The sequence below is a fragment of the Balaenoptera physalus genome (assembly GCF_965194825.1).
Source record: "Balaenoptera physalus genome assembly, contig: HAP1_SCAFFOLD_1429, whole genome shotgun sequence".
NCBI classification, from domain to species: Eukaryota; Metazoa; Chordata; class Mammalia; order Artiodactyla; family Balaenopteridae; genus Balaenoptera; species Balaenoptera physalus.
The window spans coordinates 62,505-85,109 of NW_028125367.1; the positions used below are offsets into that span (position 1 = coordinate 62,505).

Consider the following 22,605-nt stretch of genomic DNA (forward strand, 5'->3'; position numbering starts at 1 on the left):
GTTATTCAGTTTTGCTACTCCAGAATTTCTTTCTACTTGGTTCTTTTCCAAATCTGTATGTCATTTTTCACGGCTTTAAGTTCTCTGTTGAAATTTATCTCCTTGAGCAGGGCAACCACAGGTGTGCTAGTGTTTGTGTCTATTAACTACAATATCCAAATCCCCTGGGGCTCTACTGACATTGTCAGCTGTTTATCCTGCAGGTTCTAGTTCATGTTATCTTTTTTTCTTTTTTATGGAGTATAGTTGACTTACAACATTGTGTTAGTTTCAGCTGTACAGCAAAGTGATTCAGTTATACATATACATATATTCATTCTTTTTTACATTCTTTTCTCATACAGGTTATCACAGAATATTGGGTAGAGTTCCCTGTGCTATACAGTAGGTCCTTGTTATCTATCTTATATATAGTAGTGTGTGTATTCGTCCCAAGCTCCTGATTTATCCCTCCCCACCACGTTTCCCCTTAGGTAACCATAAGTTTGTTTTTGATATCTATTAAGTCTGCTTCTGTTTTACAAATGAGTTCATTTGTATCTTTTTTAAAAAAAATTAGATTCCACATATGAGTGATATCTGATATTTGTCTTTGTCTGACTTACTTGACTTAGTATGATAATCTTTAGGTCCATCCATTTTGCTGCAAATGGCATTATTTCATTCTTTTTTATGGCTGAGTAATATTCCATTGCATATATGTACCACATCTTCTTTATCCATTCCTCTGTTGATGGACATTTAGGTTGCTTCCATGTCCTGGCCATTGTAAATAGTGCTGCAATGAACACTGGGGTGTATGTATCCCTTTGGATTATGGTTTTCTCCAGATATATGCCCAGGAGTGGGATTGGTGGATCATATGGTAGCTCTATTTTAAGTTTTTTAAGGAACCTCCATATTGTTCTCCATAGTGGTTGTACCAATTTACATTCCCACCAACAGTGTAGGAGGGTTCCCTTTTCTCCACACCCTCTCTAGCACTTACTGTTTGTAGACTTTTTGATGATGGCCATTCTGACAGGTGCAAGGTGATACCTCATTGTAGTTTTGATTTGCATTTCTCTGATAATTAGTGATGCTGAGCATCTTTTCATATGCTTCTTGGCTATCTGTATATCTTCTTTGGAGAACTGTCTGTTTAGATCTTCTGCCCATTTTTTGATTGGGTTGTTTGTTTTTTTGACATAGAGCTCCATGAGCTGTTTGTATATTTTGGAGATTAACCCCTTGTCAGTTGCATTATTTGCAAATATTTTCTCCCATTCTATGGGTATCTTTTTGTTTTGCTGATGGTTTCCTTTGCTGTGCAGAAGCTTTTAAGCTTAATTAGGTCACTTTTGTTTATTTTTGTTTTTATTTTCATTACTCTAGGAGGTGGATCAAAAACGATATTGCTTTGATCTATGTCAAAGAATGTTCTGCCTATGTTTTTCTCTAAGAGTTTTATAGTGTCTGGACTTACATTTAGGTCTTTGATCCATTTCCAGTTTATTTTTGTGTATGGTGTTAGAGAATGTTCTAATTTCATTCTTTTACATGTAGCTGTCCAGTTTTCCCAGCACCACTCATCAAAGAGACTGTTTTTTCTCCATTGTATATTCTTTCCTCCCTTGCCATAGATTAATTGACCATAGGAGCGTGAGTTTATTTCTGGGCTTTCTATCCTATTCCATTGATATATATTTCTGTTTTTGTGCCAGTACCATACTGTTTTGATTACTGTAGCTTTGTAGTATAGTCTGCAGTCAGGGAGTCTGATTCCTCCAGCTCCATTTTTCTTTCTCAAGATTGCTTTGGCTATTCGGGGTCTTTTGTGTTTCCATGTAATTTAAAAAAAAATTTGCTCTAGTTCTGTGAAAAATGCCAATGGTAGTTTGATAGGGATTGCACTGAATCTGTAGATTGCCTTGGGTAGTTCATATCATCTTACCTCATGTGCCTACTTATCTCTAAGTGAGTGCTGAACACTGTATTTGAAAAGAGAGGCCTTGGGAGTTGTTAACCTTCTCCAGAAAGGATTTTCATTTACTCCCAGCCAGTAACTGGGCAGCTGCAGCCAGTTCAGGGACTGTTTACTTTCAGACCACCCTCCCTCTTAGGTTGAAACTTGATAACCCACCCAACGTAAGAGGATTCACAGGGCTCCATTCCTTGGTGGCCCTGCCGTCCAACTTTTGTCTACTTGGTTATTAAGCTCTGCTCAGCCCCTTAGCTTTGTAGTAAACATCTCCAGGGCAAAAGCAGCCCCATTGTTAGGCTCAGCACTTTGATTTCTGCCATCTTCTGAATCTTGGCCTAGAAACCGTTTGCTCTTTTTAGCTCTCTGACTTGATATATATTCTAATTTTTCTAATTGTCCTTCACTGACAAGTATGTGTGAATCATGTGCTCTACCATTCCCAGGAAAGAAACTTAGTGGCTTCCTCTTCATCTACACAATATATTCTCAAATTGCTCTGGAGATGTTAATTACACTTATTCCAAAGTCTTCTTTAAACAACTAGAGTTGTTTATGTGAAATCTGTTTCATCAGGTTTTACTTTTTTTGTTTACGAGCTTAGTTCTTTTACAGAGTTAGTTCTGTTTACATATGAAACTGTTCCTGGATGTCTGCTCATCTTGATATTTGGGATGCCAGTTTGCCCACACTTGCAAAGACCTCCTTCCCTCCAGGAGGAGGATACTGCCCCCAGGTGAGAGCTACTTCCTCAATCTGCCAGCTAACACCCACTTTTGCCATTTCTCTCTGGCCAAATGCTCCCTCCCAATGCCCAAGAATCACCTCTAAAACAAATGTCCTGGCAGCAGAAGGCCTTCATCATCTGAGGCAAATGCTTGCATTCTGTCGAACATGCCTCAGTTTTCCTTTGAGTTGGGCCCTCGTGGAGACTTGAAAAGGGGGAAAGAAGGGTGAGAATGCAATAGTGAGAAGGAACTGCAAGGGGAAGAAAGACTATGAGTAGGACCAGGAGACAGGAAAGCAGGGGCCTGTGGACAAGAAAACACAGGCAGCCCACAGGGCTGGACCTCACTCTGAAGGGGTGAGAGGCTGCAGAGATGGGGCCAGGGAACAGGCTGTGGCACACTAGAGCCGAAGGGGGATGAGGAGTCTGCCCTCCACGTGGCAGGCAAGGAGGAGCTTGGGGGACCGAGCAGAATTATGTGGTCACTTGGTCTGCCATGTGGAGGGCCTGGCTTGAAGTGCCACCTGGCACAGTGGTCTGGTGCCAGGTCCACAGACCCTGGGAAACAGCAGAGGTTCCTGAGAGCTGGGTCACTCACCAGCAGGAGGGGGCCTTCTGGAAAGTCACAGTATGTAGGCAGGCAGGAGGCTTGCTCACACCCATTCTCTGCTTTCCATACTTTGATCAGTCCCTGCTTGTCCACGGTGACAACCAGTTGCAGCCGAGGGTAAGTCACCAAATTCACCAGAGCTGCAGGCTGTAGAGGGCTCGACAGATCTCCGTGCCCTAGGCAACAACAAAATTAATGTAACAACTCCCATAGGGCCCATTTATTTCCTAAACACTTATTATTTTCATTCATTCGACCATCACCCAGTGCATACTGGGGACATGTAGGTGTAAAGGATATGATCCCCATCCTCACAGGCTGCACAGCATGGTAGGGAACACAACACAGAAGCAATGTTCCACCATAGAGGAGACAGGTGTGTCCTGGAGGAGAGCAGTGGCTGAGCGTGGGTGTTGAGACTGCCTGGGGTTGGTGCCATTGCAGGGGGATTGAGGGTGGGGTTCTTCATGTGCACTGGGCACAGGATGTCTGAAGCACTCCCAGTGGTTACCTATGGCTCAACTGAAGAAGGCTGGGCAGGGAGGCAGGACCCAACACTACCCACCCTGCCCGGGATCTGGGCTGTGCTTGGGACCTAGGCTGTGCTGGGGACCTGGGCCGTACTCAGGACCTGGGCTTTGCAGGGCTGCATAAAGTGAACTTCCACGTGGAACGTCTCACTTGGTCCCCAAGGAACCCAGGTTTACAGATAAACTAATTCAGCCTTGTGGTTGTAAACAGTTTCTGTTGCATATCTGCAACTGCCCTGCTCAGAACATGCCCTTCCCAGTGGTGTACCCAGCAGTGCCACCGCGGGCCAGGCCTGGCGAAGGCCCATGCCCTGTCACGGCCATTAGCACAGAGGAAAATGACTGGTCCGAGATGGGCTGATTCCCAGATACATGGTCTCTCCCAGGATTCTGAAAGCTAGAACAGCGAGGTAAAGAGCCCGGGTCCAGCAGGCCCACGGCACATTAGGATAGGGCGTCAGAGAACCAATCCTCTAATTGCTGTTTCTGAGTTTCTCAGAGTTGCCACATGGGGTTTCTTTCCAATTTGGAGTTATTACGGTTCTTTTTCTATCAGGTGTTATCATGTTAGCATGATCTTTTTCCAATCATGATATCCCAGTATTCTTCCATTCTTTTCTTTCTTCCCCCTCACATCAACAAATCAACAGTTGATTTCTGTTGCTTAAACAGCTAACAAGACTATTACTAGTAGGAACTCGGCACCGGTGACTGGGTCATGTCAACTAGGTCTCGGAGAATACACATTATTCACTAGTGGCTAGTAGTATGGAAGTGGGCAAAGAAGCAGTGAAACTCCCCTTCCCATTTCAGAATAGAAAGTAGCAACCAGGGGAACAGAGCGCAGAAACAGGCTACATACTGCATGACTCCAACAAAATGATTGAGCTTTCTAAAAATAAAATAAGATTGGAGATGTGTTCACAAAGAGGATTAAGGTTGGCAAGCCAGGCAGAATGGGTGCAGAAGGGTCTAGCCCTGTCTAACAGTCCCACACTGTGACCAACGGACCACACTAGAGTTCAACAAACCACAGCCTGCAGCCAAACCCAGCCCACTAACCATTTTTGTATTTTCGTTAAAAAAAAAAAAAATCAAAGAATATTTCATGACACATGAAAAAAACAAGAAACTCACATGTGAGGGTCCATAAGTACAGTTTTATTGGAACACAGCCACTCCCTTTTTTTTTACTTCTTGTCTACAGCTGCTTCTGCTTTTCAGCCACATAGTTAAGTAGTTGCAACAGGACCATGTGGTCTGCAAAGCCTCAAATATTTGCTCTCTGGCCCTTTACAGAAAAGGTCTGCCACCCCAGCACCAAAGCTCTTTATGTTCAAGTCAAGACCTTTTTGTTTTGGCAACTATGGAACCTCCCAGCCTTCAGGTCTTCTTCCTGCCCAAGAGCCCCTCATCTAAGCCTGTGTGGTCTCATGTCCACAGCCTAAGGTGGGTCTCTTTCAGGGCAACACAACTGCAATGAAACAGAGACCAGCCACCTGCACCCATCAGTCACCAGAGACCTTCACTCGAAATTATAATGTCAAACATCACTGTATATGAGGAAAATAAAGCACGTGGAAGAGAAAAAAAAAACATGATAAACAAATGAAAAACTGACCATGGAGGAAAGACATATGATGCAAATAACTGTATCCTTTAAACAACAAAAAAGAGCAATCAGAGAATATGAAAATGGATAGGAAAGCTTTTTAACAATTAGTACCAACCAAGTCCAAAATACTAATCAAGTTATCGAGGTTGTAACACTTAAGTTTGCAAGTGGGGTGAGTAAAAGCTGCATTATCTGGGCAAAACCACCCAGAGGCTGGCATTGGCTCCAGTGTGGACATCACAGAACTGGGCATGGCAGCTGTCATCCCCTTGCATAAACAGCCTCCATCAGGCACTGCAAAAATGCCCATCTCCCTGAGGCAGGACAGCAGAGAGTCAAGGGCATTTGCGATCAATCAGACTCAAGTCTGAAGTGTGACCTGGCACAGCGACTGAGCCTCCTGCAGCTCAGATTTCTCATCTGTACAATGGGGCTCCCACTCCTCACCTCACAAGTTGGCTGTGATGGTTAAAGAGAATAAAGGCAAAGGGCCTCGCTAAGACTGAGGACATAGCAGCATCTGGTCACTTCTCATCCTGGCCCCCTCCTGGACAGCTCACCTCTTGCAGATCCCAGGCACACACGGTGCCATCTGACGACACGGTGCACGCCACGGACTTCTCCCGCCCATCAAACCAGTACTCTTTGGTTGAGATGTAGGCCAGCTCATCTATCTCTCCTGAAAGAGAACACAGACTTGCCTTAAGCACACACATGGATGCCTGGCATGTGAACATTCAACTTGGTGAAGGGGAGGCAGGCAATTCATTCCTCTTCTCTCTCAGGAGCATGACAGGTGCTGATTCTGGGGACAGTGGTGGACAGAAAGAGCTGGGACTTCAGACTTACAATTTGGGTATCATGCCCAGGACTGCCTACCACCCACCAGCCATGTTACTGTGAACAACAGTTACAACATCCTTATCTCTTAGTTTCTGTTTCTTTCTACTCTGAAATAGATGTAATGATCTCTGTGAGGATCAAATGATAACACAGGTATAGAACATAGCAGGGTATGTCCTCATTATGTGGCATTTTCCAACTAATTGGCTGAAAAACCAAATCCCTAGAGATCTGACCAGGGAAAGAGTGGGAATGCACAGAGTTACCACCTTCCCCACCCCGTACCTTTGTGCCCAGCAATGGCTTTGCGGATAAAGTCCTTCTCTGGCCACCCAGATTCCATTCGGAACTCCAGCTCGGATCAGCAGAGATAGTACTGTTTCCATGTCTGTGTGCCCAGGGTCGTCTGGGAGGCTTTACAGGAGGACCAGCGTCTCAGACACAGCTGCCTGAAACAAAGACCCACAGTCCCAGGCAGAAAAGGAGTCATTAGAAGGTGTTTTGGCATCAATAGGCCTAGCTTTGATTCCCAGCTTCACCATCTACTAGCTTGGACAACTCACTTTGCCTATGTAGGTCTCAGTTTCCTCCACTGTTAAATGGGGATAATGATATGACACTGAACGAGTGCTCACCACGTGTCAGGAATAGGTGCTTTTCGTGTTTCCAGTCAAACTATATAACAACCCCATAAGGTAGGTCCTCATCTCCATTTTAGACATGAGAGAGAGGTTAAACAACTAACCCAGGGTCATGCAGCCTCGGTCATGCAACTGGAACTCAAGAGTCTGCATTTTTTTGAAGCCGTCAACTATTGTTGAACTATTTCTCCCTTCAATTTTGTCAGCCCTTCATGCATTTTGTTGCTTTGTTATTAGGTCCATTTACATTTATAATTTTTAGATCTTCTTGATGGATTGATCTGTTTATTATTATAAAATATCCTTCTTTGTCCCTAGTAACACTTTTTGTCTTAAAGTCTGTTTTGTCTGATATTAGCATAGTCATTCTAGCTCTCTCTTGGTTGCTGTTTGCATGGTATATGTTTCCATTCTATTATTTTCAACCTGTATCTTTGAATCTAAAGTGTGTCTATTGTAGACAGCATATACTTGGATATTTTTAATCCCTTCTGCCAATCTCTGCCTTTTCATTGGAGTGTTTAATCCATATATATTTAATACAACTACTGATAAGATAGGATTTACATGTCATTTTGCTTATTTCTATGCATTTTTCCTTCTATTCCTCTATTACTGCCTTCTTTTGTATTAAGTATTTTCTTGTGTCCTATTGCCTTGTCATTTCTTCAACTGTATATTCTTTTAGTTCTTAGTGGTTGCCTTGGGGATTACTGGATAAAAATCTTAATTTATGACAATCTAGTTTTGATTAATATCAACTTAATAGTATCAAAAAACTTAGCTCCTGTGTAGCTCCATTTTATGCCCCTCTCATTCATGCTGTTATTGTCATACAGATTACATCTTCATACGTTATGTACCCAATGGAGAGTCACAATTATTGTTTTATGCAGTTGTCCTTTAAATCACATAGGAAAAAAGGAGTTACAAACAAAAGAATTCATTTATGTTGCCTTTTATATACACCCATATGGTTACTTTACTGGTGCTACTTCTTCACGTGGATTCAAGTTCCTGTCTAATGTCCTTTCATATCAATCTGAAAGACTCTCTTTAGTATTTTTTGTAGGGCAAGTCTGCTAGCAACAAATCCTCAGAGCTTTTGTTAATCTGGGAATGTCTTAATTTTCTCCTTCATTTTGCTAGATATAGAATTATTTATTTATTTATTTGTTTATTTATTTATAATCAGTCATCAATTTTATACACATCAGTGTATACATGTCAATCCCAATCGCCCAATTCAGCACACCACCATCCCCACCCCACCGTGGTTTTCCCCCCTTGGTGTCCGCACGTTTGTTCTCTACATCTGTGTCTCAACTTCTGCCCTGCAAACCAGTTCATCTGTACCATTTTTCTAGGTTCCACATACATGCGTTAATATACGATATTTGTTTTTCTCTTTCTGACTTACTTCACTCTATATGACAGTCTCTAGATCCATCCACGTCTCAACAAATGACTCAATTTCATTCCTTTTTATGGCTGAGTAATATTCCATTGTATATATGTACCACAACTTCTTTATCCATTTGTCTGTTGATGGGCATTTAGGTTGGTTCCATGACCTAGCTATTGTAAATAGTGCTGCAATGAACATTGGGGTGCATGTGTCTTTTTGAATTACGGTTTTCTCTGGGTATATGCCCAGTAGTGGGATTGCTGGATCATATGGTAATTCTATTTTTAGTTTTTTAAGGAACCTCCATATTGTTCTCCATAGTGGCTGCATCAATTTACATTCCCACCAACAGTGCAAGAGGGTTCCCTTTTCTCCACACCCTCTCCAGCATTTGTTGTTTGTAGATTTTCTGATGATGCCCATTCTAACTGGTGTGAGGTGATACCTCATTGTAGTTTTGATTTGCATTTCTCTAATAATTAGTGATGTTGAGCAGCTTTTCATGTGCTTCTTGGCCATCTGTATGTCTTTGGAGAAATGTCTATTTGGGTCTTCTGCCCATTTTTCGATTGGGTTGTTTGTTTCTTTAATATTGAGCTGAATGAGCTGTTTATATATTTTGGAGATTAACCCTTTGTCCGTTGATTCGTTTGCAAATATTTTCTCCCATTCTGAGGGTTGTCTTTTCGTCTTGTTTATGGTTTCCTTTTTTGTGCAAAAAAAAAAAAAAAAAAAAACGGAGCGGGAGGAATCAGACTCCCTGACTTCAGAATATACTACAAAGCTACAGTAATCAAGACAATATGGTACTGGCACAAAAACAGAAACATAGATCAATGGAACAAGATAGAAAGCCCAAAGATAAACCCAGGCACCTATGGTCAACTAATCTATGACAAAGGAGGCAAAGATATACAATGGAGAAAAGACAGTCTCTTCAATAAGTGGTGCCAGGAAAACTGGACAGCTACATGTAAAAGAAGGAAATTAGAATACTCCCTAACACCATACACAAAAATAAACTCAAAATGGATTTGAGACCTAAATGTAAGACCGGACACTATAAAACTCTTAGAGGAAAACATAGGAAGAACACTCTTTGACATAAATCACAGCAAGATCTTTTTTGATCCACCTCCTAGAGTAATGGAAATAAAAACAAAAATAAACAAATGGGACCTAATGAAACTTCAAAGCTTTTGCACAGCAAAGGATATAGAGTTCTTGATGACAATCTTTTTCTTCCCACACCTTCAACAAATCAGCCCACTCCTTTTTGGGCTCCATGGTTTTTTATGAGAAATCAACCGTTACTCTCATTGGGGTTGTCCCATACATGATGAGTTGATTCTCTCTTGATGCTTTCAAGATTCTGTCTTTGGCTTTCAAGTTGGATTATAATGTGTCTCGACATGGAACTCTTTTGACTTTATCCTACTGGCAGCTCACTGAGCTTCTGGATGTGTAAATTAACATTTTTCATCAAATTTGGGAAGTTTTCAGTCATATCTTTAAATACTTTCTACTTTCTTTCTCCTCTCATCTGGAACTCCCTATTATCTGTTGCTTGCATGCTTGATGGTGTCCCACAGGTCTCTTAGGCACTATTCATTTTTCTTCATCTTTAGCTTCATTGCATTCCTCAGACTGGATAATCCCAACTGACCTATATTCCGGTTTACTGATTCTTTCTTCTGCCTGCTCAAATCTGCTCTTGAATTTTTAATTTGATATTGTACTTTCCTACTCCATAATTTGTTTAGTTTTTTTTTTTTATAATTTCTCTTTATTAATATTCTCTATTAAATGAGACACTGTTCTCATACGTCCCTTCAGTTCTTTTCACGTGGTTTCCTCTAGTTCTTTGCACATACTAAAATAGTTGATTTAAAGTCTTTGTCTAGTAGGTCTGATGCCTGCGCTTCCTTGGGGACAGTCTTTATTGTTTGCTTTGTTTCCTGCATACTAGCGACACTTTATTTCTTTGCATGACTTATAACTTCTGTTGAAAACTGAACATTTTAAATAACATAATGTAGAACTCTGGAAATCTGATTCCACCCCACCCCCGGTTTGTTATTATTGCCCTTATTATTTTTTGTTTGTTTAGTGAAGTAACTGAAAAGTTTCTGAAGTAACTCTGAAAGTCTGTATTCTTTGTTATGTAGGGCCACTTATGTCTCTGCTCAGTTAAATTAATGTGCAGTAATGAGAGGACAGAGATTTCCTAAATTTCTGGAACCACTAAGTTTCCTAGTCATTGCCAAAGGCTCTATGTGCAGGTTGGGGCATGTGTGCAACACTCAGCCAGGCAGTTGACTTCTCTGCCTTAGTCTTCACTTCCTGCTTCCACAGAACCTCAAGGTTAACCAGAGGTAAAAGTTTAGAGCCCTTTTATATCTTCCCTGAGTTAGCACACAGCCCTGCACAAGCACTTGGCCTTCTAGATTCCTAGGAATGTGTTGGAGCTTTCCAAAACCCCTAAGGACATCACATTCCCAGCTTTTCCTTTTAAACTCTTTGGTTAGCCTATTGTTTCCTTAACTATCATTCATCAACTCTGATTAAAGACTAATTAAAAAGTTAATCAATTCTCTTTAGTTGTTTTGACAAATGCCCCAAGGTAAAGGTTTTTCACATTGGATGAACACCAAGCAAGGTAAAATAAAGACAGCTTACACGTGAGCTCTTCCAGGAAACACCAGACAGGTTGAACAATGACAATTCTCTGGGAATAAGGCTTTGAAGAATCTCTCATCCCATTCTTACCCTTCCAGTGACTGCGGCTCCTGCTTTCACTGTGATTGTGAACTGTTGGTATTCAAGGCTAACACAAAGCTGGAAGGTTGTTATGGGAACAGGGCAAGTGAACACTTGCTGCTCTTACTGAGAATAAGCCATTTTTTTCTTGAATAAACATTTCCCAGACTACTGTAAGTCTCTGGTTAATTTCCAGAGTTCTGTAAAAGTTGATTTTGACAATTTATGCCAGTTTTCTCATTGCTTTTACGGAGGAGAAAATTTTCAGAAGTCATTAATCCACCATTTTCCAAGAGTCTGCATCCTTAACTTGTATGTATCAGTAACTACTGTCAATTCTATGATAGCAACTCGCTTATAAGGTTGTTGAAGATAAAACATTAGCTCATCCACACTATGGAGAATACTGAATCCCCACCTAGTCTGTGGACCCCAAAGTGAGTGAGACATGGTCCTTGCCCTATGAGTACTCGCAGCTGGTGGTTAGGAGGATAAGTAAAACTAAAATTCTGGAGAGAAATGCTAAGTTTCAGAAGGGGCAGCCTATGGTGCCATGGGAGTAAAACACAAGGAGAGTGAACATCTGGGAGAGGATTAGGGAGGCCCCATGGACAAAGGCTTTCAAAATTTACAGTCACCAGAGTTGATACAGCATCAGAGGACTCCAGTCATATCTCACAGAGGAGAAAAATGAGGCTGGATGGGAAATAAGTAGCTCACAGCCCATGGTCCCAATAAGTACAACGCAAAGAGTTTCTCTCCATTCAAAGCCTGTACACTCACCGAGCATCTATGTGTCAGGCTCTGTACTAGGCACCAGTGACCTTCTAACACACTGTGAAGGATCCAGTGCTTATGTTGGATATGGGTTTTCCTGTACCCTCTGAAACCCTGTTCCTTCTACCAGAAGTAGCATATTCACAGCCTGCAGGCAGAATGGGCATCCAGATTACCTTGTCTGGCCTGCATAGGATTGGCCTATGTGAACTAGCTGCCAATACTTAAAAATCAAGAGATTTCACATACTAATTCGGTAAAAGAAGAAGATCTAACTATACTGAAATCAAATTCTCACCTGGAAAAATTTATCTGGGGCCACACAGAACAGTACTCTTCAGACAAGAATGAGCTTTCAGGGAATTCCCTGGTGGTCCAGTGGTTAGGACTCTGCGCTTTCACTGCTGAGGGCCTGGGTTCTATCCCTGGTCGGGGAGCTAGGATCCTGCAAGCCGCATGGCACAGCCGAAAAAAAAAAAAAAAAAAAAAAAAGAATGAGCTTTCAGCTCCACCGTGGCCTTCACCATCCCTTTTATCTCTTGGACTAAGAGGCTGAGTATCAGCTGCCTCACATCATCATTCTTATGTTGTTGATTTTCTTTTAGTTGAAATAATCAGAAAGGGAAATTTCTTGTACCCATATCTCAACCTAAACAGTGTGAAAATAAAAGCTAGACTAAGAAGATAATGTGGTTTAAGAAAAAGGGGGGATAACATTTCTTTGTGGAAGTGAAGTCTATTTCTACATATTTAAGGCCATTATACATCAAACCATAAGTAGGAACCATGACCAATATTCAGAAGAAATAACACCAAGTGATTTGACCAAAAAAAGGGCAGACTGTCAACAAGGCTAAAGTGTGCACATGAGTAAAGTATGAGAAATACAAGCCTCTGAAATACAAAGATGTATCAAGTGAAAAAACACCATGGCACCAAAACCTTTCAGATAGCAATTAACAGCAAAACAATCTACTGTACACAAACAAAAAAAAAATATTTGTACCTTAAACAAAAGCAAATATTTGCAATTTTCCTTTTAACCAAAAATCTAACACATAGTGTGTGAAAGAGTTGGCAGAATTTAAAAGGTCATGAAGCATTTTAAAGAAGTAACTTGCAGTGTTTTAAATTAGAATTATAGAGTACATATTAAAAACATATGACCGGTTAACCATGTTCATTTACTGTGTCCGTAAGAGTTCCTATGGGCCTGGAGAGTTTTGGGGCCTAGTACCCATGACAGGTACAACATTAGAAATGACACGTGCATGTGACAATGCTCCTGGAATGCTGTTGCAGTTGTCCCAGTTCCAGAAACATAAACCCAGTGTTTTTTATATGAACATAGGTCAAGGATACCATCCCAAAGAATGACTGTATGCTAAAAAGAGTTTAGCACCAAAAACTATAAAATAGTAATGAACCGAAAACCCATTCGTGACTTGGCTTGCAGACAGCTGAAGAATCTGCTTGAGGAACCTGGAGGTACACACAATATGGTAACACATGCATACATGTGGGGGTTAGGTGATAAGCTGCACAAGAGATTTTTTGAACTGCTGAAAGAAATATATTACTTATGTTACTCAAAGGGAAATTCCTACCCCAGCTTATCAGTAAAGATGAGAACAAAGACTAGGGTTTAAGGTTGGCATCCTACCCATTTCAACTGTGAGAATTGCCCTCCAAGGGCTTCCACAAATAGTTACACCAATCTATGAGTCAACTCATTTATTTCTAGTGACACAGTGTCTTTGAGAATCACATTTGGCAAGACATTCTCTTGTCCACTTATCTACAGAGAAATCAATTTCCAGAATTGAATGTTCTATCTAGAGTACATCCCCCAAATTGTAGCGATAAAGACTGAAATCCAATAAAAGTTCCCTTACTTCAAAATTGACTAGAGATTAACATCATTTTTCTAATTAATATTATTAGCAATAAAAATACTGAATAAAAAGCAACAAACAGAACAGTGCTGTATGATACTGAAAAATAAATATGGCAAGGTTGGCATTCCACAATTCTCAAATATATCAATTCACAGTTATTCTAAAAATAAAAACCATCAAGCAAAGATTCCCTCCATGTTTGGAGGAAACTACATGTGAACAGTTGTTTTCCATCAGGAAAGACTAAAACTAAATATAGCTCCTAGTTGATTGTCAAGGCTATGTAGTCTGTCCTATATTCTGCAAGAGGCAGAAGATCTGACACTTACCTCTTGGGACAAAAGCAAAGATGTCAGGTTCCAAAGGAGGAATGAACAGAAAAGAAAAATTTAATAATTTAATGATTAAAATATTTTTTATTTTCTACTTTTAATTTTTTGAATTTTATTTAAGTTCTAATATCAAACATGCTTATATAACTATGTTGTTACACCAAAGTTGAAATCAAATAAAAGTGGTTTATTTGTCTATTTATTTGTCTATCAGCCAGCTGCATTCAATTTGCTGTACATTTCTGCCCCTGAGTTTGGTACCCCCACCTACATCAACCTCCACTTGATTAACAAAATCGCTTATATTTCAATATACTATACTATACTACCTCACACCCCCAACTAGGGAGGAGTTTTCTGCTGGTAAGGGCTGTGGATTGTCCCTTCTTGTCTACTTAACAGAAACGCAGTGAGTGCTGAAAAGTACACCCCTCTCTCCTTTGAGGGATACTATCCTGAGCAGGCCTGGCTCTTCCTCCACTCACCTCCACAGTTCCTTGGTCCTTGAAGCCTCATTCCAGACCTAGAAGAGTATCTGGTCAGTCAACATGCAATTAGTGCCTAGCCTGCCAGGCCCTGTGGAGGGGACAGAGAGCTAAATGAGACCCAGTGCTTGCACTCAAGAACACTCACCCTGGGGAGTTACAGACAAATTCAGACCATCAAATAAAACACACCAAATAATGAATGACAAAGGAGAGAATGACCAACTCAGTTGGAGCCAAGGGATTCAGAAGTAACTACTGATCAACTCCTGAAGGATGAGTAGTTATCCTCTAAGAAAACGGCTGAAGCATGTCAGGGAGAGAAAGATCCGCTTGGGCAAAGATTCAGAAGTATGAAAAAGATGATGAGTAAGTTGCCTTAATCAGAACATAGAGAAAGGAGCTGGAGACAGGCTTAGACCAACTCTTGGAAGTCAGAAGGGCAAAAACAGTGAGAAGTCACTTGAGAACTGTGAATGGAAGAGTGGCAAGTCAAACTGTGTTTTAGGCTGCTATGAGAAGGAAGGACTTGGAGACTTCCCTGGTGGTCCAATGGTTAAGAATCCGCCTTCCAATGCAGGGGGCATGGGTTGGATACCTGGTCGAGGAACTAAGATCCCACATGCTGGGGCAACTAAGCCCATGCACGCTCTAGAGCCCATGCACCACAACTAGAGAGACCGTGCACTGCAACGAAAGATCCCACGTGCCACAACAAAGATCCCGTGTGCCGCAACTAAGACCCGATGCAGCAAAATAAATAAATAAATATTAAAAAAAAAAAAAAAAAGACTCTGAGCTTCCACTGTAGGGGGCACGGGTTGGATCCCTGGTTGGGGAACTAAGATCCTGTAAGCCACGTGGTAGGGCCAATTGAATAAAAAAGAGAGAGAGAAGGAAAGACTGGAAACGAGGGCAGAGCAGCAGGACCCATAAGAAGGCTGCTGCAATGGAGTAAATTAAGGCTCTGGCTAAAGGGATGTCCCAGAGATGCCAAGGTGCAGGAACAGAACTGCTACCTGGGGAGGGCACACAGGCCGTATTCCCACAAACTGCTCTCTGCAGAAGTATCTGGAAGAGGCTCAGGTGGCCCTGGGAAGGGATCACAGTACCCTGCCTCACCCTCCCTCAGGCCCACACCTGCATCCTGGAACTTCTTGGCCTCTCCAGCTGGGCCACCCTGGGTTCTGGAGCCTATACAGCTTCAGTAGAAACCACTCTGGAGCTTTCTGTGGCCCAGACCTACTGAGGGTCCCAGCCAGATACGTGGCTTTCCAGGCCCTGGCAGAAATAACAACCACCCTGTCTGAGCCCAGGTTCCTACTTCCACAGCCCTCACTCACCCGAGATCAAAGTTTCTCAGTCCTTAAGAAATCTTTTTGGCTAGTAGGAATGTAAAGTTGATACTTTGCAATAATCAAACCAGGTAAGAAGATTTCCGCATTCTTTTTTTCTATAGTTCCCAGTTCAAAACCCAACTGAGATGTTCTTACTTCCCTAACATAAAATTATAATATGTAATATAACCTGCAAAATGGGTGTTACCCACCTTGGAGAATGCCTCTGTTAGATGCTGATCTTCATGATGACACTGTGAGGCAGGGTTTATTGACCTCATTTTACCTAACAGGGAAACCAGAACCTGGAGAAGTTGCTGCTATCAAAGGGTAAAAGGCACCTCCCTTTCAAAATCTGCTGGGAGACTACCTGGGCGACCTCAGCCAATGCACTCTCGGCACGATACTCACTTTCCCTATTGGTAAAAATGGGGATAGCAACCCAGTATTTTACTTGATACATTTAAGTTATAATTACACAATTCAGGTAAGAGTCTGTTTATTAATCTTTCTGTAAAATGATATAATAATGTATTTTAAAAGTAAAGAAATTCATTTACTCAACAAACATTTACTTAGAGTACACTAAATATCAAGCCATACGCTGAGTGTATACACACAGTGATCATACAGTGGTTATACACACAGTGATGCAAGAGACAAAAGAATGAGTCTAGCGGGGGTGGGGGGGAAGCAAACATTTAACAAGCACAGTATGTGATCATTTAGTCACAGTTGTGCTGAGTAAGAGCACAGAGGAGGAAGAGCTCGGAGCACAACAGGGGCAGAAGCGCAGATCAGACTAACGCACCAAACAGGCACTTAGGGAGCACAGCCAGTACAGGAACTCGACTGGCTGGGAAGGGACAGGCGGAGCCCGCAGGAGGAGGTGCCACTCACAGGGAGGGCACGGCTTTCCAGGCAGGCCCCAGAAGGGGAATTCCAGAATATTCCAGAAGAGGTGGGATCCCTAGGCCAATCTTAGGGGTGAACCCTGTTCACAGGTGCCCAGTGCAAGCCAACCGCGCAGGGGCTCTGGACACACCGACAGAAGGAGGAACAGAGGGATAAGAGGTTTCCACAGCAACCCCTTCATAGGTCGCCGAGGTCGCCACCCCGGGGGCCAAGAGCGTCCTCTGCAGATCGCGGATTCAGGGCCGTCCGACGCTCCCTCCCAGATTTGGGAAACGGAGGCTCCGAGGGGACGGGCCGACCATGGACACGCCAGTGACCAGGAGCCCAGCCCTGCCTACCGCCTGGGACAGGACGCGCTACCTTATCCACCTGGGCGACGCAGAGCATGTCTCGGCCTTCCAAGAAGGAGAAGACGTGCAGCAGCTCGGGCAAACCCATCTGCGGCTCCACGGCGCCAGCCCCCATGGTTGCCTGGGCCGGGCTACGCCTTCGCTGCGCTTCCGCCCCCGCAGGCCGAGCCCCGCCCTCTCGCTTCATCCTCGCCCAGCCTCCACGCTTCCGTTCGGAACACCCACTTCTACTAATCCGCTCACCGGCCCTGCTTCTACTTGGCCTTAGACTGGCTTCTAACCCTTGTCCTGACATTCGCTGAGACCCTCGCCCACCCCCTTATACTGACATTCATCCTCGTTCTGACCTTCGCCCTGACCCTCACGCGGGACCCTGTGGTGCCCCTGAACCCAGCACCTCCCGAGCCCTTGCCCTGGTGCTGGCCCTTATCCAGACCTTGACCCTCTTCCTCAACCTCGCCCTAATCATCACCCTTGATTTCATTAGCATCTGACATCTACCACACTCCTGTCCCTACCCTCACCTGACCCTGACTCACCCTAATACACACCTTCATCCTGAGCTTTGCCCTAGCCCCGACCCTGGCCTTCACAATCACCTTCAGAATGACCCTCAGCCTCCGTCTTACACTGGCACTGGCCCTTGCCCAAGCCCTGGCTCTAACCTGGTACTTCCCTCATCATGGCCCCTGCCCGGGCTCTCACCCTACCTAGCCTTATCCCCAACCCTGGACCTCACCCTGGTTTTGGTCGTGGCCCTGGCCAAGATCAGATCAGAGTTAGTGTAAGGGTGAAGGTCATGATCAAGCTCAATGTCAGAGCAGCCAGGGTCACAGTCAGGATGAGGGTAAGAACAGAGACAGAGTGATGAAGATCAGAATCAGCATGAGGGTGAGTGTCCAGTTCAAGGTAAAATTCTATGTCAGGTTAAGGATCAAGATAAGACAATGGTCAGGGTCATGGTGTCAGAATCAGGTTCAAGGACAAGATCACTATGAGGGAAATTTTAGATCCAGGGTTAGGTTCAAGATCAAGTTCAAGATCAGTGTGAGAGCCAAGGTTAGGATCAGGTTGAGGCTCCATTAGAGAGGATCAGTGAGAGGATGAATGTCAGGATTAGGATGATGGTTATTGTCAGGGTGAAAGTAAGATTGAAAGTTGGATTCAAGTTGACAGTGGATGTCCAGTTCCGTGTAGGATTCAGGGTCAAGGTGAGGGTGAGGTTGATGTTCAGGATTAGAGTCAGTGTCAGGTTCAGGGTCAAGATCAATGTGAGGTAGTGTCAGGGTCAGGGTGAGCATGATGTTCATTGTGAAGGTCAAGGTCAATTAAAAGTCAAGGTGGGTCCCTTTTCTATTGCTGCTGGAAGGAATTAAGTCCTCCTCCTCCAACTCTCCCTCCCCCCAACCCCCATTACATTGGCCCAATCTGCATAATCCAGGACACTCTTTCCATCTCAAAGTCTGTACGCTTTAATCACATTTGCAAAGTCCCTTTTGTGTGTAAGGCAATGTATTCATAGGTTAGGACATGGGCATCTTTGGTGGGGGGGGGTATTATTCTGCTTACCACAGAGGGTCAGAGTTTGGTTTATAGTCAAAATCAAGTTCAAGGTTAAGTTTCAAAGTGAGGATGGGTCAAGATGAAGGTGACGATCAGGCTGAGGACGAGTCATCATAATAATGAAAGTCAGTGTCAGTGTGAAGTTCAATTCAGGGTCAGGGTCTAGATTAGGTTCAAGGTCATGATGGGATTAGGGTGTCAATGGTGACAGCCAAGTGTGAGTCCATGTTCTGTGTGAGGTTCAGCATTAGGATGAGGACCCAGGTCAGGATGAAGTTGAGGTCTAGGTCAAGATGAGGGTCAGGATCAGGATCATGGTCAGGCTTGGTGTGCAGACTAGTTCCAGCTTGAGTGTACAGTGTAGTTCAGCATCAAGGTGCAAGTTCAAGGGCAGGGTGTGTCAGTATGATGGTCCTTGTCAAGGTGAGGATTCAGTCTAGGGGCAGAGTGAAGTTGAGGGTCAGAATCAGATTGAAGGTGGTGAGTATCTCATTTATCACAGTATTCACAATCAGTGTGAGAGAAGCTGTCATTGTCAAAGATAAGTCAAGCTCAGGACAAGTGTCAGGGACATGTTAACGGTCAGGATCAGGATCATAATGAGCATCAAGGTAAGAGGAATGTCAATTAGAGACCCAGGGTTAAGGTTAAGATGAGAGCCAAGTTCATGGACAAGGTTTAGTTCTAGGTCAAACGGGGTCAGAGTTTGGGTGAGGGTCAGAGTCAATGCCAAGATCAAAGCCAGGCATGGGTGGGGAAGGGGCTGGCAAAGAATTGAGTGAGGGTGAGAGTCAGTGTATATGTCAGGGTCAGGGTGATAGGGTCAGGTTAAGTGTAAGGTTTAAGGTAAAGGTGAGGGTCAATGTCAGGGTGGAGTAAGCGTTAGAGTCTTTGTGAGTGGAACTGGCTGAGAGTCAGTGGTCAGGGTTTGGGTACAGACTTGCGTTCATACGAAGGTGAGAGACACCAGAAATTGAGCTAGACTGAAGCTTAGAGTCTACAGATGTGGCTGGACAAACAGGCAGAGGCCAGATCCTTAAAACATCTTTAAAGACATATGGGACACTCAGACTCTTCCCTGAAAGCAACAACTAGAGTTTACTGTGCTTTGCCCTCTAAGAGCTTGGAGAGCAGTGACTGTGGCACTGTTAGTCACCTCTGTGACTGCAGTGCTTACAGAATTTTAGCCACATGAGCACAAAATGAATATTTTAAGAATACAAGATTGCTAAGAATAAGTTTCTCTGACTTCTCTGTTTTTATCTATCTGTGAACCAATACCACATTGCTTATTTATTACAGCCCTATGATAGTCTTGGTATCTGATAGGGTAAGTCCTTTCATCATTTTTTGCCTTTTCTTCTGCTTCTGCCTCCTCTTAACCCTTTCATTTCCGCATATATTTTAGAATTGGCTTACCAAATTATTTAATAAGAAAAACAAGAGCCAGTTCAGATTGTATTGGGATTTACTGAATTAACAAATGAGTTCCAGGAATGTCTGTCTTCTTATTTGCCCAGTATCTCTGAGTAAAGAGGAGGCCCATGTGGTCCAGGCTCACCCGTATCCTGAGGGTGATGTTGGTAAACCAGCTTAAGGTGTGGAGGGTCACTTATTGGGTCCCCAACTTGAGCCATTCCTGGGTCCTGATTTCTGCCAACTCACCTCCAAAAGGGAGCTCTGTCACATGAAGCACCTAGCAATCTCCCAAGACTAAAGTAGCCATGAATGGGGCCACTTTCCCAGTGACCACAGAGAAGCAAGGGCCAGGGGATGATGCTACCTCAGCCACTTCCCTCAACTGGAAAGGAAGAGGGGCATACATCACGTAGAACTACCGGGCGTTTTTATAATAAATCTCAAAAGTGAACTAGTGTTTAATGTCTCTGAGAACAAAATCAAACCAAACTTTCCTTGCCACTTGGATTTCCGACATGAGGACATCCTACACTCAGCGCTCCCCCAAATGGCTCTACCAGGACTGTCCCTGACCAGGAAGGCAGCAACTAGAGAACCAGCCCCATGGCAGGCATGGCAGCGGAACTCACTGCCTCCTTCTGATGGATCTGTTACCAGCAACAGATGGGAGGCCGACAGCACAGGCCGAGGGTCCCCTCTGCTGAGGCTGGATGGCCTGGCCAGGAGCAGGACCACTGTGGTCGAATCAGGACGGAGCAGAAGAACAAGAGGCCTGGCTTGTCCTGGGGAGGGAAGGGGGCGACACGCCTGTGGGGCCTGGCCCAACGTCTCAGCCCTCCAGGATGAAGGGCCGAATCAGCTCCGGGTTCAACAGTGACTCCTCGAGAGGCCGGTCCACGTGGAGGTCATGGACGTGGGGGGGGTCCTGGGAGGGGCCTTGAGGGCAGGTCCCCCTGGGCGCTGAGGAATTGGCAGCTCCGAGGGGTGGGCAGGCAGGGGAGCTGTGAAGAAGTACTGGTGCAGGAAGGCCTGAGGGTAGCAAGCAAGGGGCAGCAAAAGGAAACTGGTCACTTCCCCGTCCCAGCTTCAGCCACTTCCCTCCGAGGAGGAGATGTGAACATTGCCCTGGAGAGGATTTTGCCTTCATCTGCTCATCGTTCAGGTGACTCCAACACCTCGGAGTGCTCACTGTTTGCGCACTGCTCCAGAGACAGGAGATGCAGCGGTAAACAGAACAAAGAGCTCTGCCTTCAAGTTTTCCACATAGTGAGGGGTGGGGGTAATAAACACGATAAAGAAGTAAGACAAACAGTGCATCAAATGATTAGTGATGTGGGAAAGAGAAAGTATGAGGGGGGGATGAGGAATACTGGAGGGGCTGCAGGCCTGAAGAATGGTGAAGGGAGGCCCCTGGGAGGTGGCGCTCAAGCAGAGACCTGAAAGGTGAATGAGTGAGGCCTAGGGACAGAAATGCACAGACCCCCAGGACATGGAGAAGCCCTGGGGCCCGAGGGGAGTGAGCAAGGGGAATGGGAGTTGGCAGAGTCACAGAGGTGATGGCCCCAAATGTGTGATGGCTGTGGGCCACTAGGACCTGGCTTCTCCTCTGAGGGAGCCCCAGGAGGGCCCTGCAGGCGAGGATGCGACAGCCTACCTGGACAAGGTCCCTCTCTTTGCCACGTGGAGGAAAGACTAAATGGGCAGGAGAAGCAGATTCTGGGAGGCAATGGGGGCGGGGGGGCGCTTAGAATGGGGGCAGCAGCAGGGGGCTGAGAGGTGGTCAGTTGGCCTCAGTACACTCTGAAGGTGCTGCTGACATGGGAACTCGCCAGGGGCATGTGTAAACACACACTGCTAGTGCCGAGGGCAGGGAGGGGAGGCTGCCATGAGGCCAGATGGACAGATACACCCGACAGAGGCCCTCACACCATCAGCCATCAGCCCATGGTCCTCCCCTCCTCCCCTGCCTTCTAGCCACGACCCACCCCTCCTGGGTCCTCCTCTCCAGGCCTCTGCTCATCATTTCTCTTGGGAAAACAGCTCCCCATGCTTAAACCTGCCCTTCTCCAGGAAGCCTTGCATGACCCCAAAGTCAGTCCCAACATCCCTCCCCTCAGCTCCCACAGACTGACGGCCCTGCCTCACCACAGGGTGGAGACCCCACAGGCACAAGCCACGTCTGTTCACTCTGGATCAGGGTCCAGGACAATGCTCAGCACGTGCCAGATGCTAGTAAATTCTTGTTGAAGGAATGAAGGGACGAAGAAGTGAGTCACCAATAACCCAAGACTCGCTCTTCTGCGACGTGTGCATGCCCTTCTAATGGGCCACCCCTGGCCACCTGCCCTCTAGGGTCCGCTCTAGGGTCCACTCAGGAGAGGAACACCTGCCCTGCACCCTCCTAACCCTGGCTCCAGGGGTTCTGGTCCCAGCCC

The 22,605-nt window shown here is 44.5% G+C and overlaps 1 protein-coding gene across 9 annotated transcripts in view; it reads right to left on the minus strand.

Annotated features, from left to right (window-relative positions):
- LOC309653903 (cyclin-dependent kinase 20-like) overlaps positions 1–22,605 on the minus strand; it is a 49,698-nt gene that overhangs the window by 22,070 nt on the left and 5,023 nt on the right. For 3 of the 9 annotated variants that reach the window (XM_082478661.1, XM_082478659.1, XM_082478656.1), the window contains one exon: positions 20,930–21,199. The exons of 1 other annotated variant lie outside the window; for it this stretch is intronic. In XM_082478661.1, the coding sequence (XP_082334787.1) occupies positions 21,076–21,199 (124 nt within the window). In that variant the 3' untranslated portion in view covers positions 20,930–21,075. 5 more of the 9 variants (XR_014259604.1, XR_014259605.1, XR_014259606.1 and 2 more) reach the window with 5 other exon arrangements.